General features: G+C 56.6%; 2 protein-coding genes across 2 annotated transcripts; one reads left to right on the forward strand and one right to left on the reverse strand.

The window, feature by feature from the left end:
- Positions 1–3,098: 3,098 nt before the first annotated feature.
- LOC311217058 (ectonucleoside triphosphate diphosphohydrolase 8-like) lies at positions 3,099–8,340 on the forward strand (the record flags this gene model as incomplete). The annotated part of the gene is made up of 9 exons (XM_084298795.1): positions 3,099–3,233; positions 3,869–3,986; positions 4,646–4,796; positions 5,049–5,208; positions 5,526–5,756; positions 6,767–7,030; positions 7,394–7,504; positions 7,762–7,899; positions 8,091–8,340. The coding sequence occupies 9 exons, from the start codon at positions 3,099–3,101 to the stop codon at positions 8,298–8,300; spliced, it is 1,518 nt and encodes a 505-aa protein (XP_084154921.1). The 3' UTR covers positions 8,301–8,340.
- A 2,726-nt stretch (positions 8,341–11,066) lies between these two features.
- On the reverse strand, positions 11,067–18,692 carry LOC311217059 (ectonucleoside triphosphate diphosphohydrolase 8-like; the record flags this gene model as incomplete). The annotated part of the gene is made up of 9 exons (XM_084298796.1): positions 11,067–11,249; positions 11,326–11,463; positions 12,083–12,193; positions 12,637–12,909; positions 13,888–14,121; positions 14,864–15,023; positions 16,872–17,022; positions 17,520–17,637; positions 18,570–18,692. 9 exons carry the CDS (start codon positions 18,690–18,692, stop codon positions 11,067–11,069), a joined length of 1,491 nt encoding a protein of 496 aa, XP_084154922.1.
- Between the last annotated feature and the right edge of the window lie 1,311 nt (positions 18,693–20,003).

Below are 20,003 nucleotides of genomic sequence, written 5' to 3' on the forward strand. Positions count from 1 at the left end.
GGAAAGCAGACACACAGGGGTGGTGTCTGGGCTTGCAGGCGATCGATGCCCAAACTTTTCCTGCAGCCCTTGAAGGGTGCCAGAGGCAGAAAGCTCCCTCTGATCTGGGCACACGCAGCCTAGCTGGCCAAGCTGGCATGCTGATGGTCACAAGAAGGCAAGGCCAGCGAGGCACTGTGGAGCCCTTGGGAAATGGATTGGGCTTTATGTCTCCCCTCGCCTGGACAGAGCTCAGCTCCTGGCAGAATCAGCCCTGAGGCACCAGTAAGAAATTGCGGCAGAGAAGCAAAGCCCAAGGGCCTGGTTCTCCACAGCAGCGTCAGCACACAGCAGGTGACACGTTCACATGCTCACCACCCTGAGGCCACCCCAGGTATGCTTTTCTACACACACAGCTCTCCCGCCTCCTCCTGCATCAGCTTGCTCCGCAGCACCAGCACACGCAGCGTGCCGGCAGGGAGCGAGGCTGACCTCCAGCTGTGGCATCGGGCTGCGAGCCAGATCGCAGCCACGCGATAGATTCCCCAAGAGCCCTGGACATAGAGAAGTGGTCTAACCCAAATGGTGCTTTGGGGGGCACCTCAGGGTGTGCACTTGGCTATGCGGTTCTCCCAAGAACACATAAAAAATTCCCTCACCCTTCAGACTGGCCAGATCAGCAGTTTCAATAGGAGAGAAGAAGATCTTTGGCAAAGTCACAGGAGATGCTGATTCCTGTTTCAGTCAGCACCTCCAGTGACAAACAAGGGTGACCAGTGCCCTGTGTGACATCAGATGTATAATGATGGGTGACAGCTGTTCTCTTCTGTTCTGTGTCACGGCACATGGGACACAGAAATCTTTATCATGAAACAGGAAACATTTATCAGACCGTATCCAATACCCCAAAGCCCTGCCCTGTATGGTAACAACAGATGGTGATGAATTCCTGTATTGTCACATCTCCAGTCCTATTAATCCTGCTGGAGTCCACACAGGTGTAACTGTGTTATTGGGCTGTACCTTCCCTTCTCCTGGTTATAGAGCAAATAGAAAAGTCCCTATCCCAGCAGTCATCATGGAAAATCCTGTCCCAGCCACTGTGTGATGGTAATAAATTGCACGGTCTTGTGTGCAGGAGCAGGTGCGAAACTACCTCCACCTGTTCTTGGAAGGGACTAAATTCCATTTTTTCTCAGTAGCAGGCAACACCCAAAGGCTGAGCCTGCAAGGCCAGGGGATGAGAGCAAGGCACGGGGAAGGAGCCCTGCAAGTGGAAAACAAGGAGGGAGGGATGTGAGAAGCTGATGGATCTGCCCTGTTTTTCAGTGGCACCTCAGGGCTGGCCAGGTGCCCATATCTGCTGCTGTACCTGGCACGGCGCTCTCAGGGAGCAGGTTTGGGGCACGAGCAGAAGGGACAGAAAAGCGGTGATGCCCCCAGAGCAACGGAAGAGGCATGCTGCTGCACAGCTCAAGCACCAATGCCCAGATGTTTCAGAATGCAGAAAGTCTGCAGCTGTGCACACTGCTTGGGCTGCTCTTGCACCGGTTTGTGTATGACCAGACACAAAGAGCTGATCTGCCAACAGCTGCAGGACAGCATCTTGCAGTGTCCCTCAAGGGAAGGGAGGGAGGGAGGGAGGGAGGGAAGAAAGGGAGCCTCAGAATTAGGGAGAATAGTCTTGTAAGCACTGTTGGATCTAAACTGTGTATTGCTCAGGAGAATGGAAATCAAACTTCCCCACCGTCCACATGTGGGATTCGGATGTCAAAAAGTTCTTAAAGTTATATGAAAGGGGGTGAATGCGCATGCTGGGAGCATCCCTGCCAGGCAGAATGGTCCCTGCTTCCCATCCCTCCCACCAGTGTGGGGGCTCAGCAGAGCCCTCCACGTCCCCTCTGCACCCTGTACCGTGGGCACCTCGAGCAGCTACCAAGTGCCCTCCCGCTCACCTTCCCAGCCCACAGCACGTGTTTATCTGTTTATCCCCAGCGTCTGGCTCTGCTGCTGGCCAGAGCACCCCAGCAGCTCTCAGCCCCCTGGAGCAAAGCCTCATGGAGGGGTGCCCCGGCCCCCTCCCCTGCCCGCAGCTCACCTGCACTGCTCCCGGCACAGGGCCAGGCTGCCGCTCACCTCGGTGTCAGCGCGTACCTGGAGTGTGGCGCTCAGTGCCTGGGACAAAGGCTGCCCCGGAGTCCCCCGTATGGCCCTCCCCTTGGCCCCAGACCAGCAACCTGCCCAGGAGAGCGCTCGTCCAGGAGAGAGCAGGGCTGAGGCTGGAGAGCCCAGGTGAGGACAGCACCTGGCATTAACCACTTTGCTGCTGGAGGAGAGGCTCTGCCTTGGAGATCTCCGCCTTTGTGGGTGGTTTGGGTCCACGCACGCCTGGCAGTGCTGGCGGGGCTCGGCAGGGCTCAGCTCTCCATGACTCCCACAAGAGCTCCAGCCCTCTCCTCTGCACCTCGAGGAAGCCATCAGGACAAAGACAGCAGCTGAGATCTGGGAGAGGGGCTTCTGCCCCACCGATATGCCTGTCCCACCCCTGCTGCATAAACACGCTGCAGGGTAAGGCATGGGCCAAGCCTGTCACCCTGCACCCCAGCTGCAGAGCTGCCCAGGGCAGAAACGTGAGGGACCCAGCAGGTGGGGACCCATCCTCGTGGCCAGGGACACACAGTGGAACCTGTCCCCACTGCCAGGGACCTGCCACCACAGCCAGGCACCCAGCTGTCTCCACAGCCAGGGACCAGTCCCCGTGCACAGGGTCCTCTCCGTCCCCACAGCTGGGCTCCAGGGCCAGCATCCCATTCTCCCAGTCGGGGCCCCAATTCCCCCACAGCCGGGCAGCCCCAGCCCCGTGCCGAGGGACCCAGCCCCGCAGCCAGGAGCACGGCCGTCCCCGCGGCCAGTGCCCGTCCCCACGGATCACACGCGGTCCCCTCCGTCCCCTTGCTGAGGGTCCTGCCCGTCCCCACGGCCCCGGCCCCTCAGCCCCCCCGCAGGCCGCCCGCGGCCCCGCCGCTTTCGCTTTGTCCGCGGGCCCCGCCCGAGGCGCCGCGCGGCTCCCGAGCCCCGGGGTGGGCCGGGGCGGCCTCGCCGAGCCCGTCGGGGGCGCCATGAGGCCGTGCCGGGCCGTGCCGGGGCGCTGGGGCTCGGCAGCGGCGCTGGTCGTGCTGGCGGTGCTGGTGGCGGCCGTCTTCCTCCTGGTGCTGGGCCCGGGCGGGGACGCTGCCCTTCCCGCGAGGACTCAAGTAGGTGCCCGGGGCCAGGAGCGGCCGCCAGCCCCTTCCGCGGCTCGGCCCGGCTCCTGCCCCGGCACTGCCGCTTGCGAGGCTGCCCGGGACCGGCCCGGCTTTTCCGGGCTTCGCAGAGGCAGGGCCGGGCAGGCCGGGCCCCGCGCCGTGGTCCCATCTCCGTGGTGAGGAGGGGAAGGCGAAGGGCGGCCTTCCTCAGCACTGCGCCGTCCTCACCCAGGCACTGGCTGTGCCCTGCTGTCGGACCTCTGGACCGCGCGGGGCTTTCCTTCTCTCTCTCCTGCTGCTTTCTGCTGTCGTCTCGTATGGGCTTTTGCAGACGGTTAAAAATCACGAATTTTTGTGAGGTCTGACACAACTGCAGGTCTGACAGCAGCTCTGGCTGAGCTCTGTAGCACATGTTGGGATGCCTCCCTGCTCCGCGCATCCTGCAGCTGTCCTGCCTGTCTTCGCTCTGTGGCGTCTGCCTTGGCTGGCCACGTCTGGGGCTTAGAAGGGAAGCAGGATCGGGGAGGGGAGGCTGAGGGTGCAGCCTGGTGCCGCTGGTGGGTTCACGTAGGAAGCGAGACTTCCCATGACAGTTGGTGCAGCCCCAAAAACGTTGCCACCTCGTGTCCCCTCTGCCTCCCCAGTACGGAATGGTGTTTGATGCTGGCTCCACGCACACGGCTCTCTACATCTACCAGTGGCCTGCGAACAAGGAGAATGGCACAGGCATTGTCAGCCAGGTGGAAACCTGCACCGTGAATGGTGAGTGTGCCAGAACAGGTCTGCCCCTCTGCCCCAGGTTGCTGTCCATAACTCCTGCAGCATGGTGGGCGACCTGAGTCTTACAGCCTGTCCTGTGCCAGGAGGAGATGGCCCAGAAGAACCAAACTAAACTGTTGTGGGGGAGAGGCTGTGGTTTAGGGAGCCCTAGAGTATCAGCGTGAGGTGCTCAGAGGCTGCCCAGAGGTGGGGAAGAAATTGGGCCCCCAGTTAGCACAGCTCGTGGAACCAGTCTTGTCTTGCAGCCAGGTGTTATGCTTCATCTTGTGGCCTTGGGTGTTGGATGTGTAGAGCTGGAATCTTCTTCAGTGCAACCAATTCTTTAGCTCTTCCCATAACATCTCTTTACAGTTTCTTTCATGACTTAAAGTGTGTCTACATGTTTCCACAAGGCCTCCTAAGAGCTCTTCAGATAAATGTTACTGTATCTCTGCTGAGTTTCTGCTTGTGTTTCCCAGCTGCTCTTTGGGTCAGTACCTGTCTTTTAGGTATGCCCAAAACACAGAGTTTTGGGCAGTGACTGAGACTTCTGAGTATTGCCAGGGAGGCTGAGAGCTCCCTAGGCTAGTAGGATGGGTGGACGTGTCCCCTGCTATCTCATCCCTCCTGGGCTGGCTCCGTCAGGGGGTGCTCTCTTGCAGGATCTGGCATCTCCAGCTACGCAGATGACCCCGCTGGGGCTGGAGCCAGCCTGAAGCCCTGCCTGGACAAGGCCATGACGATCATCCCTGCAGAGCAGCAGCGGGACACCCCTGTCTACCTGGGGGCCACAGCGGGCATGCGGCTGCTGAGGTACTGGCGCTGCCTGGGGCTACGCACCTCCACAGCCCTGCCCCAAACCCTCAAAGCCTGCTCTCCAGTGAAAGCAGCAATGGGACAGGGCTAATAGTGATGGGAAGGGCTCAGGGGTTATGTTGCAGGGTTGAAGGGACACTTTGCCCTCCTGGCTGGCATCTCTGGTGGACCCATTTGTGGTGGGGAAACAGTGACCCTGTTGTTACACATTTTCTGCCCATACCGTGCTCTCCCTCCTTCCCTTGGCAGGGAGCAAAACAGCACAAAAGCTGAGCAGGTCTTCGCTGAGGTCACCAAGGCCATTCGAGAGTACCCTGTGGACTTCCGTGGAGCTCAGATCCTCACAGGGAATGACGAGGGCACCTTTGGATGGATCACCGTTAACTACCTGCTGGAGACACTCATCAAGGTGTGGGATGGTGAGAGGGCAGAGGGGAGGGAAGGTCTCACTGTGCTGGGAGATCCTGCTTTGATGGAGCATCCTCAGTATTTCTGGGCACCAGGGTCAGGGTCCCCTGGGGTCGGTCCTTGTTTGAAGGTGAAACGGGGAAATCTGGAGCTGCATCAGCCCCTACAGTGTCTGGAAGAGCCCTAAAGGCTGTGAGGCCAGTGAACTGTGGGTTCCCTCTCCCTGCCATGCTGTAGTTTGGGCTGGGAAGCCAATACTCCTGCGCTCACCCTGCACTGGATCTGTGCACCCTGTAAGTGAGTCTTGGTTTGGGGCAGCATTCCTTCACAGGCAAGTGGATCCACCCACCAGTGGAGGATACCGTTGGAGCTCTGGACCTTGGTGGGGCTTCCACCCAGATCACATTTCTTCCTGGGACCACCACAGATGACAGCAACACAAGAGCTCTCCTCCGACTGTACGGGACCAACTACTCCATTTACACCCACAGCTACCTCTGCTATGGACAAATGCAAGCCCTGAAGAGGCTGATGGCATCTTTACACCAGGTAATTGCCTCCTGCCTTGTGTTCTTCTGCAGCCAAAGCCCTGATCTCACTGAGCTGGGCAGGCAACATGTGCTGGGTGTTATGACCAGGGGGCTCAGTGCCTTTGTGCAAGCAGCAGTCAGGATAGCGGATGCAATGGGGCCACCTTCGCAGGAGCCACCTCAGGCGTGTCCCAACATCAGGGCAGGAATGAAACAGATGGAGTCAGACACCTGGTGCCTGACCACAGGCACTGCCAAGGCAGCTGGTGCCCGGGGTCCTGTCCCAGGGCCATTTTGCCCACCCGCTCTCCTTCCCTGTCCTGATGGTGGGGCTGTGCCAGCTCAGCCTCAGTCACAGCTGCTAGAAGGACTTGAGTCCTGGAGGAGGGAACCCACTAGGTGCCACGAGGCTGGGGAAGACACAGTGGGATTTTTTAGCATATGTCTGGTAGGGAATAACTTGGGTTTATGAGAAGGAGTCTGAATAGGCTGGTCTTCAGAGGCAGGTGCTGGGAGAGTGGAGGGAGGTGTCATTGCTGCTCAGGGTAACCCTCGTGTCTGTAGCATGGCTGAGGGACAAGGTCTCAATGCCAGTTCATGATGCTTGGAACAAGAATGGGCAAAAGGCAACATTCAGAGCATGTTAGCACACAGAAATCAACATGCATTGCATTTCTGATTAAGTGGTTTCTCAGCTTTGGCTCTGCCTCTGAGTCTGGTGACACTACAAAGGAAGAATGGGGACAAAATGGGTGCACACTCAGCACAGGGCACAAAACCCCAAGGCCCTGGGCATGCAGCTGTTGCTGTAGCTGATCCCTGACTGGGACATGGCACACTCTGGCTGTGCCTACAGCACTGTGCCTGCACCTCATAGCATGGTGTTAGATGAGACCTCATGAGCAGTGGGGCCTGCATGATGGCAGGGTGCCTGCGTCTGGGTGTGGAAACAGGCACTGTCTGTGGCCTGCTTCTCTCCATCCTCATCCTCAGTGCCAGAGTGATGCTAATGCCTCTCTCTCTCTCCAGGTCAACCTATCTTCCCAGCACATATCGCACCCCTGCTACCCCAGGGGATACCAGGAGAACATCACCATGGCAGAGCTCTACAACAGTCCCTGTGTCCCCACACCGAGCACACCCAGCCCCACACAGGTCCTCATGGTAACGGGGACAGGGGACCCGGCGGCGTGCAGTGCTGCCATGCAGAAACTCTTCAACTTCAGCTGTGGGACCAACAGGACGTGCGGGTTCAACGGGGTTTATCAGCCGCCTGTGCGGGGACAGTTCTTTGTAAGGAGCCTCTGGCCCCACGGTGGTGGTGTGGGTGTGGGACTTTGGGGCACCAGAGGCTGGCCAAGGCTCTGGGAAGCCTGTTGTGGGAGGAAAGTGAATAGTGCCAGTGACAATGGATGCCTTGAAAGCTGGGGTGTTCCTGATGCATGGAGACATGCAGGGTGCTCACTGGTGTGCCAAACAGACTACCATATTCTGTATTTCCAGAGTCTTCCGGGCTCTCTTCAAGCTGGTCAGCAGGCAGCACCCTATGTGGTCTGCCCCACGGACACCGACAGAGCACCCAGAGTGAGAGTGGAGGGTGGCAGGAAAACCTGGGCCCTTCACTAACCTGCTCCTTTTGGTCATAAACACCCACAGGCGTTTTCAGGGTTTTATTACAGCCTTCACTTTCTGAACCTGACTGGAGAGCAGTCCCTGAGCTCAGCCAATGACACTCTCTGGAAATTCTGCACCAGCAATTGGAAGAAGGTAAGGTCCTGCCTAGCTGCTGCTGGCCCCTGCCTGTATTTCACCCAGCCTGGACACTGGGCAGCTTGAGGGCCTGCCACAGCCTGTCTGTCCCCTGCTGCACAAAAGGGCAGTTGGAGGGAGCTGGAAAGAGCACAGAGATCTCTGGGCAGGGAGAGACGTGGGAGTGCAGCCTGCAGCCTCACAGCTGCTGCTCCTGATTGCACTGCAGGGCCCTTCCCCACTGGCTGCCTCCCTTTGCTCTTCCACATCTACAGCTGCAGAAGGAGTTCCCCACTGCAAACAGGACCCACCTTCGTGACTCCTGCGCCGCCAGCTCCTACACCCTCACCCTCCTGCTGCAAGGCTACAAATTCAACCAGAAGACGTGGCACAACATCCACTTCTGCCAGCAGGTGGGAAAGGGCCTGGCTGCCACCTTACCTCGCAGCTGCTTCACTAAGCTTGCACGCTTGTGCCCACCCTGCTCTGCCACACTTGAATGCGGGAACTGGGGATGATTGGTTGGCATAGTCCACCACCCACATCCAGGCTTGCCTGATACTTTGCAGCCCTTCACATCCCTCTTCCTTCTCTGTCTGCACAGGTCTCAAATGTAGATGTGGGCTGGACTCTGGGCTATATGCTCAATCTCACCAACATGATTCCCCCGGAGATCCCCCAGAATGTCATAGGGCTCCCAAGAAGCAACTGGATAGTAGCCACAATCTTGCTGGCCATCATGCTGGTTCTCACCTTCTGCCTGCTTGTGGCTATGTGCTACCAGAAGAACTACTCCGGTTATGAGAGCCTCTAGCAGTGCTGGCTGCAGAGGCTGTTGCAGCCACCTGGTCCTGCTGCCAAGCTTGTGCAAGGAGCTGCCAGTGGGGGAATGGGCCCCATGTCCCAGGGCTGCGAACTTGTGGGGCACCTGTGTCATGGCCTGGTGAACTGAAAGCAGAACAGGTCTTAAAAAAAACCAACACCCTGTAACTGTGTGCTGTGTGGTTTCTCTTTCCCCTTGCTGCTGGTTGAAGAAACCTCTAGGAGAAAGGGCATGGCTGTGTGGGGCAGGGCTCAGCACTGGGGGCTTGGCAACAGTAGTGATGAGGGGCAGCTATGACCAGAGCGGCCAGGAAGAGAGAAGGGGTGTCTGGCAGCAACAGGATCATCGCAGGGCTGGTTGCCACCTACAGCAGATACCCCAGGTGGGACAGAGGTGCCACCTAGAGGGATGTTGGGGCCATGGGGGAAAGTTGGCCTGGGCTCTGCCCAGGTCTGGGAAGCTGTGTGAGGTGGGGAGTAATAGAATCACAGCACGGCTGAGGCTGGAGGCACCTCTGGGTCCCTCTGATCCAACCCCTGCTCCAGCAGGCCTCCTCCTTTCCCAGCACCATGTCCATGCAGTTTTGGAGACTCCACAACCTCTCTGGGCAGCCTGTGACAGTGTCCCACCATCCGCACGGCACAGAAGGGCTGCCTGGTGCTCAGAGGGAGCCTCTTGTGCTCCAGTTTGTGCTCATTGCCTCTTGTCCTGGCACTGAGCACCACTGGCGAGAGCCTGCCTCTGTACTTTGCAGCCTCCCTCCAAGCATTTCTAGGCACTGATGAGATCCCCCTGAGCCTCCCCTTCCCCAGGCTGAGCAGTCCCAGCTCTCTCGGCCTCTCCTCACAGCAGAGGGGCTCCAGGTCTTTGCTTATTTCCATAGCTCTTTGGGGGACTTGCTCCAGGTTTCTTGTTCTGGGGAGTCCTGAGTGGGACCCAGCCCTCAGGGGGTGGACTCAGTAGTGCTGAAAGAGGGGAAGGATCACCTTCCCCCACCTGTGGGTATTATTTTCCCTAATGCAGCCCAGGGCACCATTCCCTGCCTTCTTTGTCCCGAGGGAGGGCCGGTTGCTGCCTCAGGGTCAGCTTGGTGCCCAGCAGGGCCCTTCTGGCCAGGCTGCTTCCAGCTGGGTGCCCCCAGCACGTCCTGGGGCCGTGTTTTTTCCTTCCCGGGGGGAAGGACTCTGCACCTCTCTCCCTGGGGAGCCTCAGGTGGATCCCACCAGCCCATTTCTCCAGCCTGTTGAGGTCCCGCTGGTTGGCAGCAGGGCCCTCTGGTGCATCAGCAATGCCACCCCATTTTGTGCCGGCTGTACACCCGCTGAAGGTATGCTCTGCCCCTTCATCTAGATCATTAATGAAGTTGTTAAACACGTTTGGATCCAGAGCTGACCCCTGGGGCACACTGCTAATGACCCTCCAGGGGTGTGGTTGTTCAATCCACCTCAGTCTGCCCATCCAGCCCATACTTCAACAGCTTCTATGAGGATCTTATGGGGGACAGTGCCAAAGGCCTTACTGAAGTCTGGAGTGACAATAGATGGGAGCAGCCCCCCCTGTTTTCCCACACAAGGTCCATCTTTTGTCATTTGTGCCCTGTGTCTGTGCCAGGCAGCTATCTTGCCCTTTCCAGCACCCAGGCGATTTGGGAACCCCAGCTCTTGGAGGATGTCCTTGTCCTGGTGCCCCCCCAAGGTCTGGTGGGCACTGCGTGGGGCGAGCACCCTGCTCCCTGCAGCACTGGGCAGTGCTGTGGGGATGGATTTTGCTTCCTGTGGCTGGGGCAATCATTCTGTCCCCTTTCCCCTGAGTTCCTGTTGTCATCATAACCAGCCCTTACCTGGGACATGGAAGCCATAAAATCTTATCGGCTCAGGAGCAATACAACAAGCATTTCCGTCTTTGCTGCCTTTTCCAATGTTTATTTCTGGATAACAGGAGTGGTTGGGTGCTTGCCTCTCTGCAGAAACAGCAAATGTCAGCTCTGTGCTGCTGGGAAGCAAATGTGCTGCCGGCAAATAACACAATGAATCATGCACAGGGCAGATAAGGAGTGAGCAGGACCAAAGGCAAAGGCAAGGACACAGCTGTGGGCAGGACCCAGTTCAGTGCCCTGTGCAGGTCAAGGCAGAATTTGCAGCCTGCTGGAGTCACAGCCTGACACCCAGAGTGCACAGGACTTGTGCTGGTGGGACAGCCTGGTGTCTGGGAAGGCACTTGGGAACGGTGATCCCTTTATCCCATTATGGAAGGGAAGAGAGGGATGAGGAGGGGAGAGGAAAGGAGATGGACCCCGTGGAGAGGCATGGACCACCCTTTTGGCTCTGGATTGCTCAATTTGCCTTTCATCTCCAAGGCCATCAGCTGAGCCCAGACAATAGGTATTTAGGAGAGCCAGGTGGGACACCACAGAGCCTTGCATGCCCCCGGGCTGGCAGACCTGGCAGGGACCGTCCTGGCTATTGGTGACCATGGTCAGACCCAGCACTGGAGGAAGCACCCGGCCACATGCCTGTGGCCTCAGGATGACGGTCTGGCACCCAGGTCCTCCATGGCCCGGCTCGCTCTGCCCGGCCCCACGCTCCGGCTGGTGGGTGCAGGTCGGACCTGTAACAGGCGTGGTGGTGCGAGGAGGCAGATTGGCTTGGCTGCGGCGTGTAGGCTGATCTGAAAACCTCCTGCAGTGCCTCTCCTCATGTTTGGGGCCAGTCCCATGGGGCAGCCACTGGTTCTTCTGTGCCCTGGAGGTTACTGTTCCTACACGCGCAAGAGCAGGAGCAGGGCAACGAGCCCCAAGGCCAGTGTGAGGGTGATAAAGGCGACGGCTGCAGCCCACAGGGAGGGAGCCTGCCCCTTTAGCAGCCCCGGAGCCTCTGCTGGGATCATGTTGGTGAGGTTCAGCATGTAGCCCAGCGTCCAGCCCACATCGGCGCTCCCTGCCTGCACGAGGAGAGGGGACGCTGAGTTAGCATTGCGCTGCCCCTGTCCCCACCCACTGGCCAGGTTCGCCATTCACCTTCATCTGGAAGACGATGTTGTTCCAGCTGCTCTCGTTGAACTTGTAGGCATCAAGGAGGAGTGTGAGGATGTAGTTGGCATTGGCGCAGTATTTGGGCAGCCTCTCAGGGTTCTCTTCAGGGTAGCTAGAAGAAAGCTGGGAGGGGATGTTTAGAGAGTAAGGGAAGTTATTTGCAAGTCATTTCCATTCAGGGACAATGCCCTGATCAAGGGGCAATAGCTCCACAACCACCAGCATGCAGAGAGACTTCAGGGCTATACAGGTGTTTTGGTTTTGTCCACAGAGGGCAACTCCTTTGAGGAGGTTTTAATCCTCACATGAAAGTACAGAGACATACTGAATGGAGTTTCTCTCAGTCCAAATTCTCCCATTTCAGCCTCCTTGTGCAAGGGGCTCCTGCTCTCTGCCCTGTGGTGGTCCCACCGCACCTTTTGACCTTACTCATCCCCATTTGACGCCTCCCCAGCAGCTGAATCCTCTCACCCTCCTCCAAGTCTCCATCCCCACCTCCATCCCAGCTCCCATGATGATGGGGACATGATGCTGCTTTGACCTGCCCCTTTCCCCATGTTATATGGGCAAAAAGGGCCCCTGAAGGTAGCTTCAGGATGGTCCTGGCTCCCACCCAGAGCCCAGGGATGGCTCCACTGTGTAGGGCACAGCTCAGCAATCAGGAAGCCTCTTCCTGGGGCAGTCCCCCCACTCATTTTCTTGTGCAGCTGCCCCAGAGCAGCTCCGATCATGAGGAACATACGTCCTCCCAGCTCCTTGTGCAGAAACGCTCGATGGTCTCCCTGACAGTAGCCAGCGACTGCCCCTCGGTCAGGTTGAGAAACTTGAAGTTATAGTAAAAAGCAGAAAAGGCCTGAAAGGCAAGAGGTACAATTGCTGATGTGTTACCATGAGAGAACCCCCCAGGGGGAGCTGCCCTGTCTCCCTCAGAGCACAACTGCCTGTAGGGGTGGCTTCACCAGGTCTGTCCCACCCTTGCACAGCCCTAAGCATCGCTGTCCCTGTCCCAGCAGAGATGATGGCTGGGGCTCTGTGTGCCTGCTCTTTTTTTTTTTTTTTTTTTACTGAAAACTTATTTTTGACTAAGCTCCCGTCTTATTAAAATGGTCCCACGTGGAGCTCTGGCTGGAAAACCCACCAGCAGCAAGCCCTGGTGTGCCCTGAGGCACCAGCAATGTGGGTGCTTCTTGCTGTGGTTGCTGTGGGAAGGTGACAGTGGCACGAGGCACAGCCTGATACTGTAGTGCCCGGGGAACACGTGTAGCTGGGCAGGTGGGGGGACAGGGTTTGCCTTACAAAGAACTGCCCGCTGATGGGGGGCTGGTAGACGCCATCAAAGGTGCAGTCCTGGCTCTGGCCACACGCGGAGAAGTTGAAGAGCTTCCTGATGGCAACCAGGCACCCGCTGGCATTGCCCCTGCCCTCCAGGGTCACATTTCTGTCACTGGGGGACAGGCGTGGGTCACTCGCATTGGTGCAGGGGCTGGTGTGGAAGGAAGACAGCGAGATGGTTTCACTGTAGTCTTTGGGGTAGCAAGGATGTTCGACTCTTGTGCTGGAGGATGACTCCTGGGAACAGCAAAATTCTGTGATTTGAAGGCTTCAGCCTCCTCCAAACCTCTTGGTGGGCATGCCGGGTGGCTTCCCTCCAGGACCATGGTGCAGGCATATCCCACCTCCACAGCAGGGAATGACCCTCACGCTGTTTAATCCTGGTCTTGTCTGCCTGCAGTCCCAGCCTGAGCTTAGCACTAGTTCTTCCCCCTGCTTTATGAAGCTCCAATCTGCATGATACCCTCCTCCCACGGAGGCAGACAGATGTCACAGACCCAGCGAGCTGCCCTATGGTCTGGGACACACAGACCCTCTCTACCCCAGCTCTTACTCCAGCTCCAGTCCCATCAAGGGACACCACATAGGACCTTCCTGGCTATGCAGCATGAACAAACCTCAGGCAAGGTGCAACTCCATGAAGACCCTCTCCCCCTCTGACCTTCCAAAAGTGTCCTGAGCAATGTCTCTGGTTGTCTTTTCTCAGGCCCACACATTCACAGAGTAGTTGGGGCTAGGGGGCAGCTATCGGACTCTGTGCCAGCCCCCTCCTTAAAGCATCACCAACCAGACCAGGTTGGTCACAGCCTTGCCCCAACAAGTTTTGAATGTCTCCAAGGGTGGTGACTCCACAGCATTTCTGGGTCCTATTCCAATATTTGGCTACCCTTTTGGGTGAAAAAGTTCTGCATCTGGTCAGAAGCTCCCACGTTCCAGCTTGCGGCAATGTCACTTTGCACCTCTGAGAAGAGTCTGATCCTGCCTTTGCTGCACCCTCCTGCAAGGCAGATGCATACAGGCAGATGATTTTTCCTGAGCCTCCCCTTCTGGTGCTTCACATGCTCCTCCCCACGCCTGCCTACCCATTTCTGTACCTGCTCTCAGTCCCTGCTGATGCCTCTCTGAAAAAGCATCATCTTTTCTTTTTTTATATGTTAACAAGCCTGTGCTTGGTATCCCAAGAGTAGTTTGATTACCCCCCTGTTCCCCTCTCACCAGAATTAACTCCTTTGCCAGGCGCTTCACCATCTCGTTCTGCCCGTAGCAGAGGTAGCTGTGTGTGTAGATGTTGTAGTTATACCCGTACAGCATAAACCTGGAGGTTTCATTCCAGTTTATAACTGAACCTTTGGGGATAAAGCTGATCTGAGTTGATGCTCCTCCAAGATCCAGTGCCCCCAAAATGTTGGCTGCTTCTGGACGGACCCATGTGTGTGCTTTGGGGGAGTACTGCCAAGACAAACAGGAAAGGAAGAGGAGTGGGATATGGCTGTAATTACTTGCCCTGAGCAAAATTGTCATCCATTTAAGTCAGTGGGGTTTTGTTACTAAATGTGATGGGAGTGGTGTCTTAGCTGTCTCTTTCTGTGCATGAAGTCCCACTGCCTTCCCAGCTCAACCAGCCTGGACATTTTTCAGAGCCAGGAGAAAACAGAGGTTGAACTGTCTGATGGTCAAGACATGGACTCAGTGGGCTCAAGGTCGCTTGTGCCCCACGGGGGGCTGCAGGGGACCTGACTTGGAGGGGGTGGACCTCTGCTCTTCTGGAGAGATGGCTGTGGGCTATCAGAGCCAGGGGAAGGACAGAAAGGCTCCGTTAGCCGGCACTGTGTGCAGTTGTGGCAGTGCGGGGAGCGAGGACGGCAGGAAGCAAGTTTGGCTCCAGCCTCCTTCAGAGTGACATGTGGAACCCAAGCACAGACCTCCCAGTGCCACCTTCCTGGGACATCGAGGGAAAATCTCGTCAGGAGCAAACTGTCTCTGTTGGGCTGTATGACCCCTAAGAGACCCCATGTCTACATGGTGCCCACAGTTTTTACCAGGAACACCCCCATTCCTGATTTCTTGCCTCTTTCACTGGGGGCAAGTCAGAGGATAACTGGCTGCTGCCTCCAGACCACTGCTGAAAGCCATTAACTCAGACCCTTCCTTCTGTGCTATCAAAAGAGTGGGTGTTTTGCCTGTCTCCCACCTTGGTGAAGGACTCCAGCAGGTAATTGATGGTGATCCAGCCATAAGCTCCCTCCTCTTCTCCTGTAATGATCCGAGCCCCACGGAAAGCCACAGGGTACTCTTGCATGGTTTTAGTGATTTCGGCCAGGATCTGGTCTGCAGCTGAGCTGTTCCGTAGCCTAAGAAGGATTCAAAGGTCAGGACCCATACCCAACTACATCAGTACTGCAGAGGAAACACAAGAAACAGTTTGCCTTTTCACTTGAGCTTTTTGCAACAGGCAGATTGTGTGAAATGCTGTTTCCTGCTACATAACTTGTGGGAGCAGTTCACACAGCTTCTGCTGCCTAAATCCTAGCTGTCCCACCATCTAGGCTCAGAATCACAAATCTAAGAGTCGTATTGACCTCTTCCTTCCAGTGCAGCTTGATCCCAGTCACATAGTGGTTTGCCACCCTTTGCTACTCGAGTATCTTCATGGTGTTGAAGGCCAGAGGGGACCTTCAGAACAAGCTCATCTAATGTGATACATAACATAGGACATCAGAAAATCATGCAATTATAGTACTATAGAAGGGTTTAGGTTGGAAAGGACCTTAAAGGACCATCCAGTTCCAACACCTGCCATGGGCAGGGACCCCTCCCACCAGGCTTCAGCCCCATCCAGCCTGGCCCAAGGCACAGCCAGGGATGGGGCACCCACAGCTCTTCTGGGCAGCCTGGGCCAGAGCCTCATCACCCTCATTGCACAGAATTTCTTCCTTATATCTAATGTAGACCTACCCTTTTTAGTTTAAAGCCATTCCCTCTTGCCCTCCACTCCTTGACAAAGAGTCCCTCCCCAGCTTTTCTGCAGCCCCCTTTAGGCACTGGAAGGCCTCTATAAAGTCACCCTGGAGCCTTCTCTTCTCCAGGCTGAACAACCCCAACTCTCTCAGCCTGTCTCTGTAGGAGAGGTGCTCCAGACCCTTGACCATCTTAATGTCTTCCTCTGGACTCCAGCAGGTCCATGTCCTTCTAGTGCTGGGGGCCCCAGAGCTGAACGCAGGGCTCCAGGTGGGGTCTCACAAGAGCAGAGCAGGGGGGCAATCACCTCCCTTGCCCTGCTGGCCACGCTGCTGTTGTAGCAGCCCAGGACACAGTTGGCTTTCTGGGCTACAAGCTCACACTACTGGCTCATGTTTAGCTTTTCATCCACCTGTACCCCCGCTCCTCCAAAGGGCTGCTCTCAATCCACTCATCACCCAGCCTGTATTTGTGCTTGGGACTGCCCCAACCCAGGTGCACAACCTTGCATTTGGCCTTGTTGAACTGCATGTTGTACACATGGGACCACCTCTTGAGCTTGTCCAGCTCCCTCTGGGTGACATCCTTTCCCTCCAGTGTGTCCACTGCACCACTCAGATCACTGTCACTTGCTACTTGCTGAGGGTCACATATGACCACCCACTGACCCCCTGCCAAAGCCAGAGCTGGCTGCTGAGCTCAGGGGTCTGTCGGGAAGGTTCCAGGCTGGATTCAGACCTCTGAGTGGGGCAGGTGTCCTGGGACTGTGGGTTTGTGCTCGCTCTCTGAAGCGAGTAAGCTTCAGGCTATGACCCAGCTCCTTCCCTGGAACGGGATCAGATTACCAGGGCACAGAAATAATTTTAGAAATGTGCAACTGTAAAAGCAAAAACTGTGAAATGAAGGTTGATGTTTGAAGAGAGCTAATACTGGATGGGGAAAGGTCAGGACCCACAAACCCCTTTGCCTCCTGCCTCTGCCCTGTTTCTCACCAGCACCGATCCATCTAGGCTCATCTGGGCAGATGCAGAACCCTCCTGGGCTGTGGGGTCCCAGGCTGCCAACGGGCATCTCTGAGCAGCCTCTCCAGACCAAACACCCAGGACAGCTCAGCCACCTGTGTGTCCCCACTGGTCTGGCACCTCCCACTCCTCATGGCCTGGCTCAAGGCAGCAGGAGAGCTGAGAGCAGGAGGCGATGCTGTGCCTCTGCCCCGTCAGCCCCGTACCCCACAGCAGTACCTCAGTAGCCTCATGCCTGCCGTTGCTCCAAGGTAAGCTGGGACATCTCTCTGCTTCTCAGCAGGAACGACCTTCAGGGCTTTATCCAGGCACTCCCTTAGGGAATCACCGGCTTTTGGGGGATTGTTGGCATAGCTTGATATGCCTGGCCCTGGAAGAGAGTCAGGCTGGGACAAGCTGATAGGAAAGAGTTGAAGGAACAGGAGGATATAGGGCAGTGTCATCTGTCACCTCTTGGAACAACAGGTGTTTTGTCAGGGTCCCCTGGTCCTGCAGGACCTGGCTCACCCAGGTCTCCTCTTATGCTCCTCCACCTCTGAGTGCTGGCCCACTGCACCTGTGCTCCCAGCCAAGCCCCGAGTGGGCATTTAACACTTGACAATGTTTTGTTACTGGGTCCCAGGCGGAGGATGAAACTCCAGAGGAGCTTCAAGACACTTCAGTCCCACCAAGTGTTTGGGCACTACCTTGTGCTGAGGGCCCCCCAGCCATGAGTGAAGCCACAGTGGAGTTATGGACCCCCTGCCTGCAGCCAGGTGACACCGTGCCGGCAGTGACAGCCTGCAGAGGGGGTGCCCGGCTTGGGCAAAGAGCAGGAGAGCAGGTCACCCCGCCTGCCCTGTGAGCCCATGCCCAGGGGATACTGACCCTGGACGTCGCAGGACAAGGTCTGGCTGACCACACCGGTGTCATTCTCCTTGTCTGAGTCCCACTCGTAGACAAACAGAGAGGTGTGGGATGAGCCTGCATCGAACACCATCCCGTACTGGAAGGAACAACCAAGATGTCATGCTGGAGGGAGGAGCAGCCTGCCCCTGGCCCTGCCAGGGTGCTCAGCCCTGAGGATGCCCCGAAAGCACCACTGCAAGGCGGTGAATGTACCCCAGACAGAGCGCAGCAGTGGAGGACACATCTGCCAGCGCATGGCATGGCATCTCTCCCTGAGGGGCTTTTAATTGCCTCTGCTGAGCTCTGTTCAACAATGCCAGCTCACACAAGCATTCTCTTGGTGATTTCCTCATGCTTTCTTATTTTCTTTTTCTGTTAAATGCCTTTTGTATCTGCCCTGCCCCACCTCGGGGCCAGCAGCTCCCCATCCCCCTGTTCCCCCCTGCTGCACCCAGCCCCACAGAGCCACACCTGTCCCTGAACACCCAGCCACATCACCCTCCCCAAAAAGCACTCTGGCTCCACTGGGACCCTGCACCCCTCTTCCAGCAGCCTCAACAAGATGCCAGGCTGCCAGGGGACAAAGGCCACATGGAGGGACCCTGCCCTACCCACCCGCTTCTTCATAACACATCAAGCATGCAGCAGGTTCCAGAGAAGGCATCCCTCTGCTGCCTGGCAAGGAGTCCGGCCCCAGCCTGCTGTCAGTTGTTTCTCACTGCTCGCAAGCTCTTAACGCCATGCAGGAGCCATGATATGGCTGTGCTTGCTGCCCCGCAGGCAGGGCATGGAGACGCAGCCTCAGATGAAGGGCAGGAGCCAGCCAGAGGCAGCCCAGCATGCAGTGACCTGACTCCCATATGCCCAGGCTGTATTTCTTCTGACTGCAGCTGAGAATGAAAGTAAAATGCCCACCCAGCTGATACACAACAGGTGCCACCACCATCTTCACTCCTAACCCCGAAGACTAGCCGTTGTCTCTGCTCACCTCCCCAGGGTGGCTGCTGAGGGACCCTCTTATGGCCTCACCTTGACCGTGGGTGGCAGGGCAACATCTTCAATCTTCACCAGGCTGAGAACAAGGGCGATGACGGAGAGTGTGACCAGGACCCCGAGGAGGGATGTGGTGAAGAGCTTTTTGTTAGCAAACATTGTGGGAAGGCGCCTGCAAGCACAAACACAGAGGAGAAAGGTGGTTGGACACGTCCACCTGGTCAGCAAGAACTGAGGAGAGCACCCACAAAAGTTCTCCTGGGGATGACACTATCTCAAACTCAAAAGTCCTGGTGCATAGTCAGGTCTTTCCTTGAGAGCAGCAATATTAGGAAAACAACGGTGGAGCTGAGGATAAAGGAGCCTGTCCCCAGAAGCCTGGCACAACCATGGGGGTTCACAATGGTCCTCCAGGTCCCACAGCCCCTCCAGCCCAGCTCACTGATGTGGGAAGGATCAGGTCCAGGAAGAAGAAAAGAAACACTGCACCAAACAGAGAAGGACATGGGAAATTCCAACAGACCCCACTGTAAGATGTTGTAGAAGGGAAAAGTGATTTTATTTTACAATAAATTTCAGCTCACCTGTTAGTTCAGGAGCTGGCTTGTGAGTCCTCACTGTGGCTGTGGGCTCCTCCACTGCTGGCACCAAACCCAGCTTGAGCTCACCTTTTATATCCTTTGGAAGTGGACACAGGTTGAAGGTCTTCTCAACCTCATTTTGCCTCAAACCTCATCAGCCTTAAGCAAAACTCATGTTTGATTTATGCGTGTATTTATGGCTCAGCCTCCTTCTGCATCTTCCTGACAACTTATCCTTGCCCAGGTAGTTCCTCCTCCTCATTTGAATGAAATCACACATAGGAGTCCTGCGGCTGTTGGCTCATGCCTGTCTTTTAACCCGTTTAACCCTTATTCCCCTGCTCCTCTGGTGCTTTTACACACACATTTCTGTTCTCTCCTTGCTCTGACCATTCTTAATCCTTCCATTACAAGTCTCTACAAGGTCTTTAAGAGGTGAGAGTGATGTTTCCAGTATCCAATGCTCTGCAACCACACACAAAGTGGAAGGTGACTTGATTAGAAGTTTTATTAAGATGAGAAGGATTATCACACTGGAAGAGGAGGGGGGCCCTGCCAGGGATCTCAGCAGCATTCGGTGAGCTTTGCCAAAGGAGACACAAGAGCCCAGGAAGGAGGAAGTCTGCTTAGCCTGTCTGGGGCTGTGGTCACCCCTTCCTCATGTGTGACTCGGCTATCACAAGACTGATTGCAGCAGGACTCAGTTCCCAGCTGCCTTATCTCAGCTGAGTCAAGCAGAGAGTTGCCAGGACGGGGGAGCTGTCGGTGCATGATACAACTTTCCCAGAGCACCCTTCCCTGTGGCTGGAGGGATGGTGGTTTTGGAGGGCCTGCTGTGTGCACTGAAGCCGAAGCAGCACCCTACAAAACGGGAAGCTTGGCCATCCCC

The sequence above is a fragment of the Netta rufina genome, assembly GCF_964035555.1.
Source record: "Netta rufina genome assembly, chromosome: 20".
NCBI lineage: Eukaryota > Metazoa > Chordata > Aves > Anseriformes > Anatidae > Netta > Netta rufina.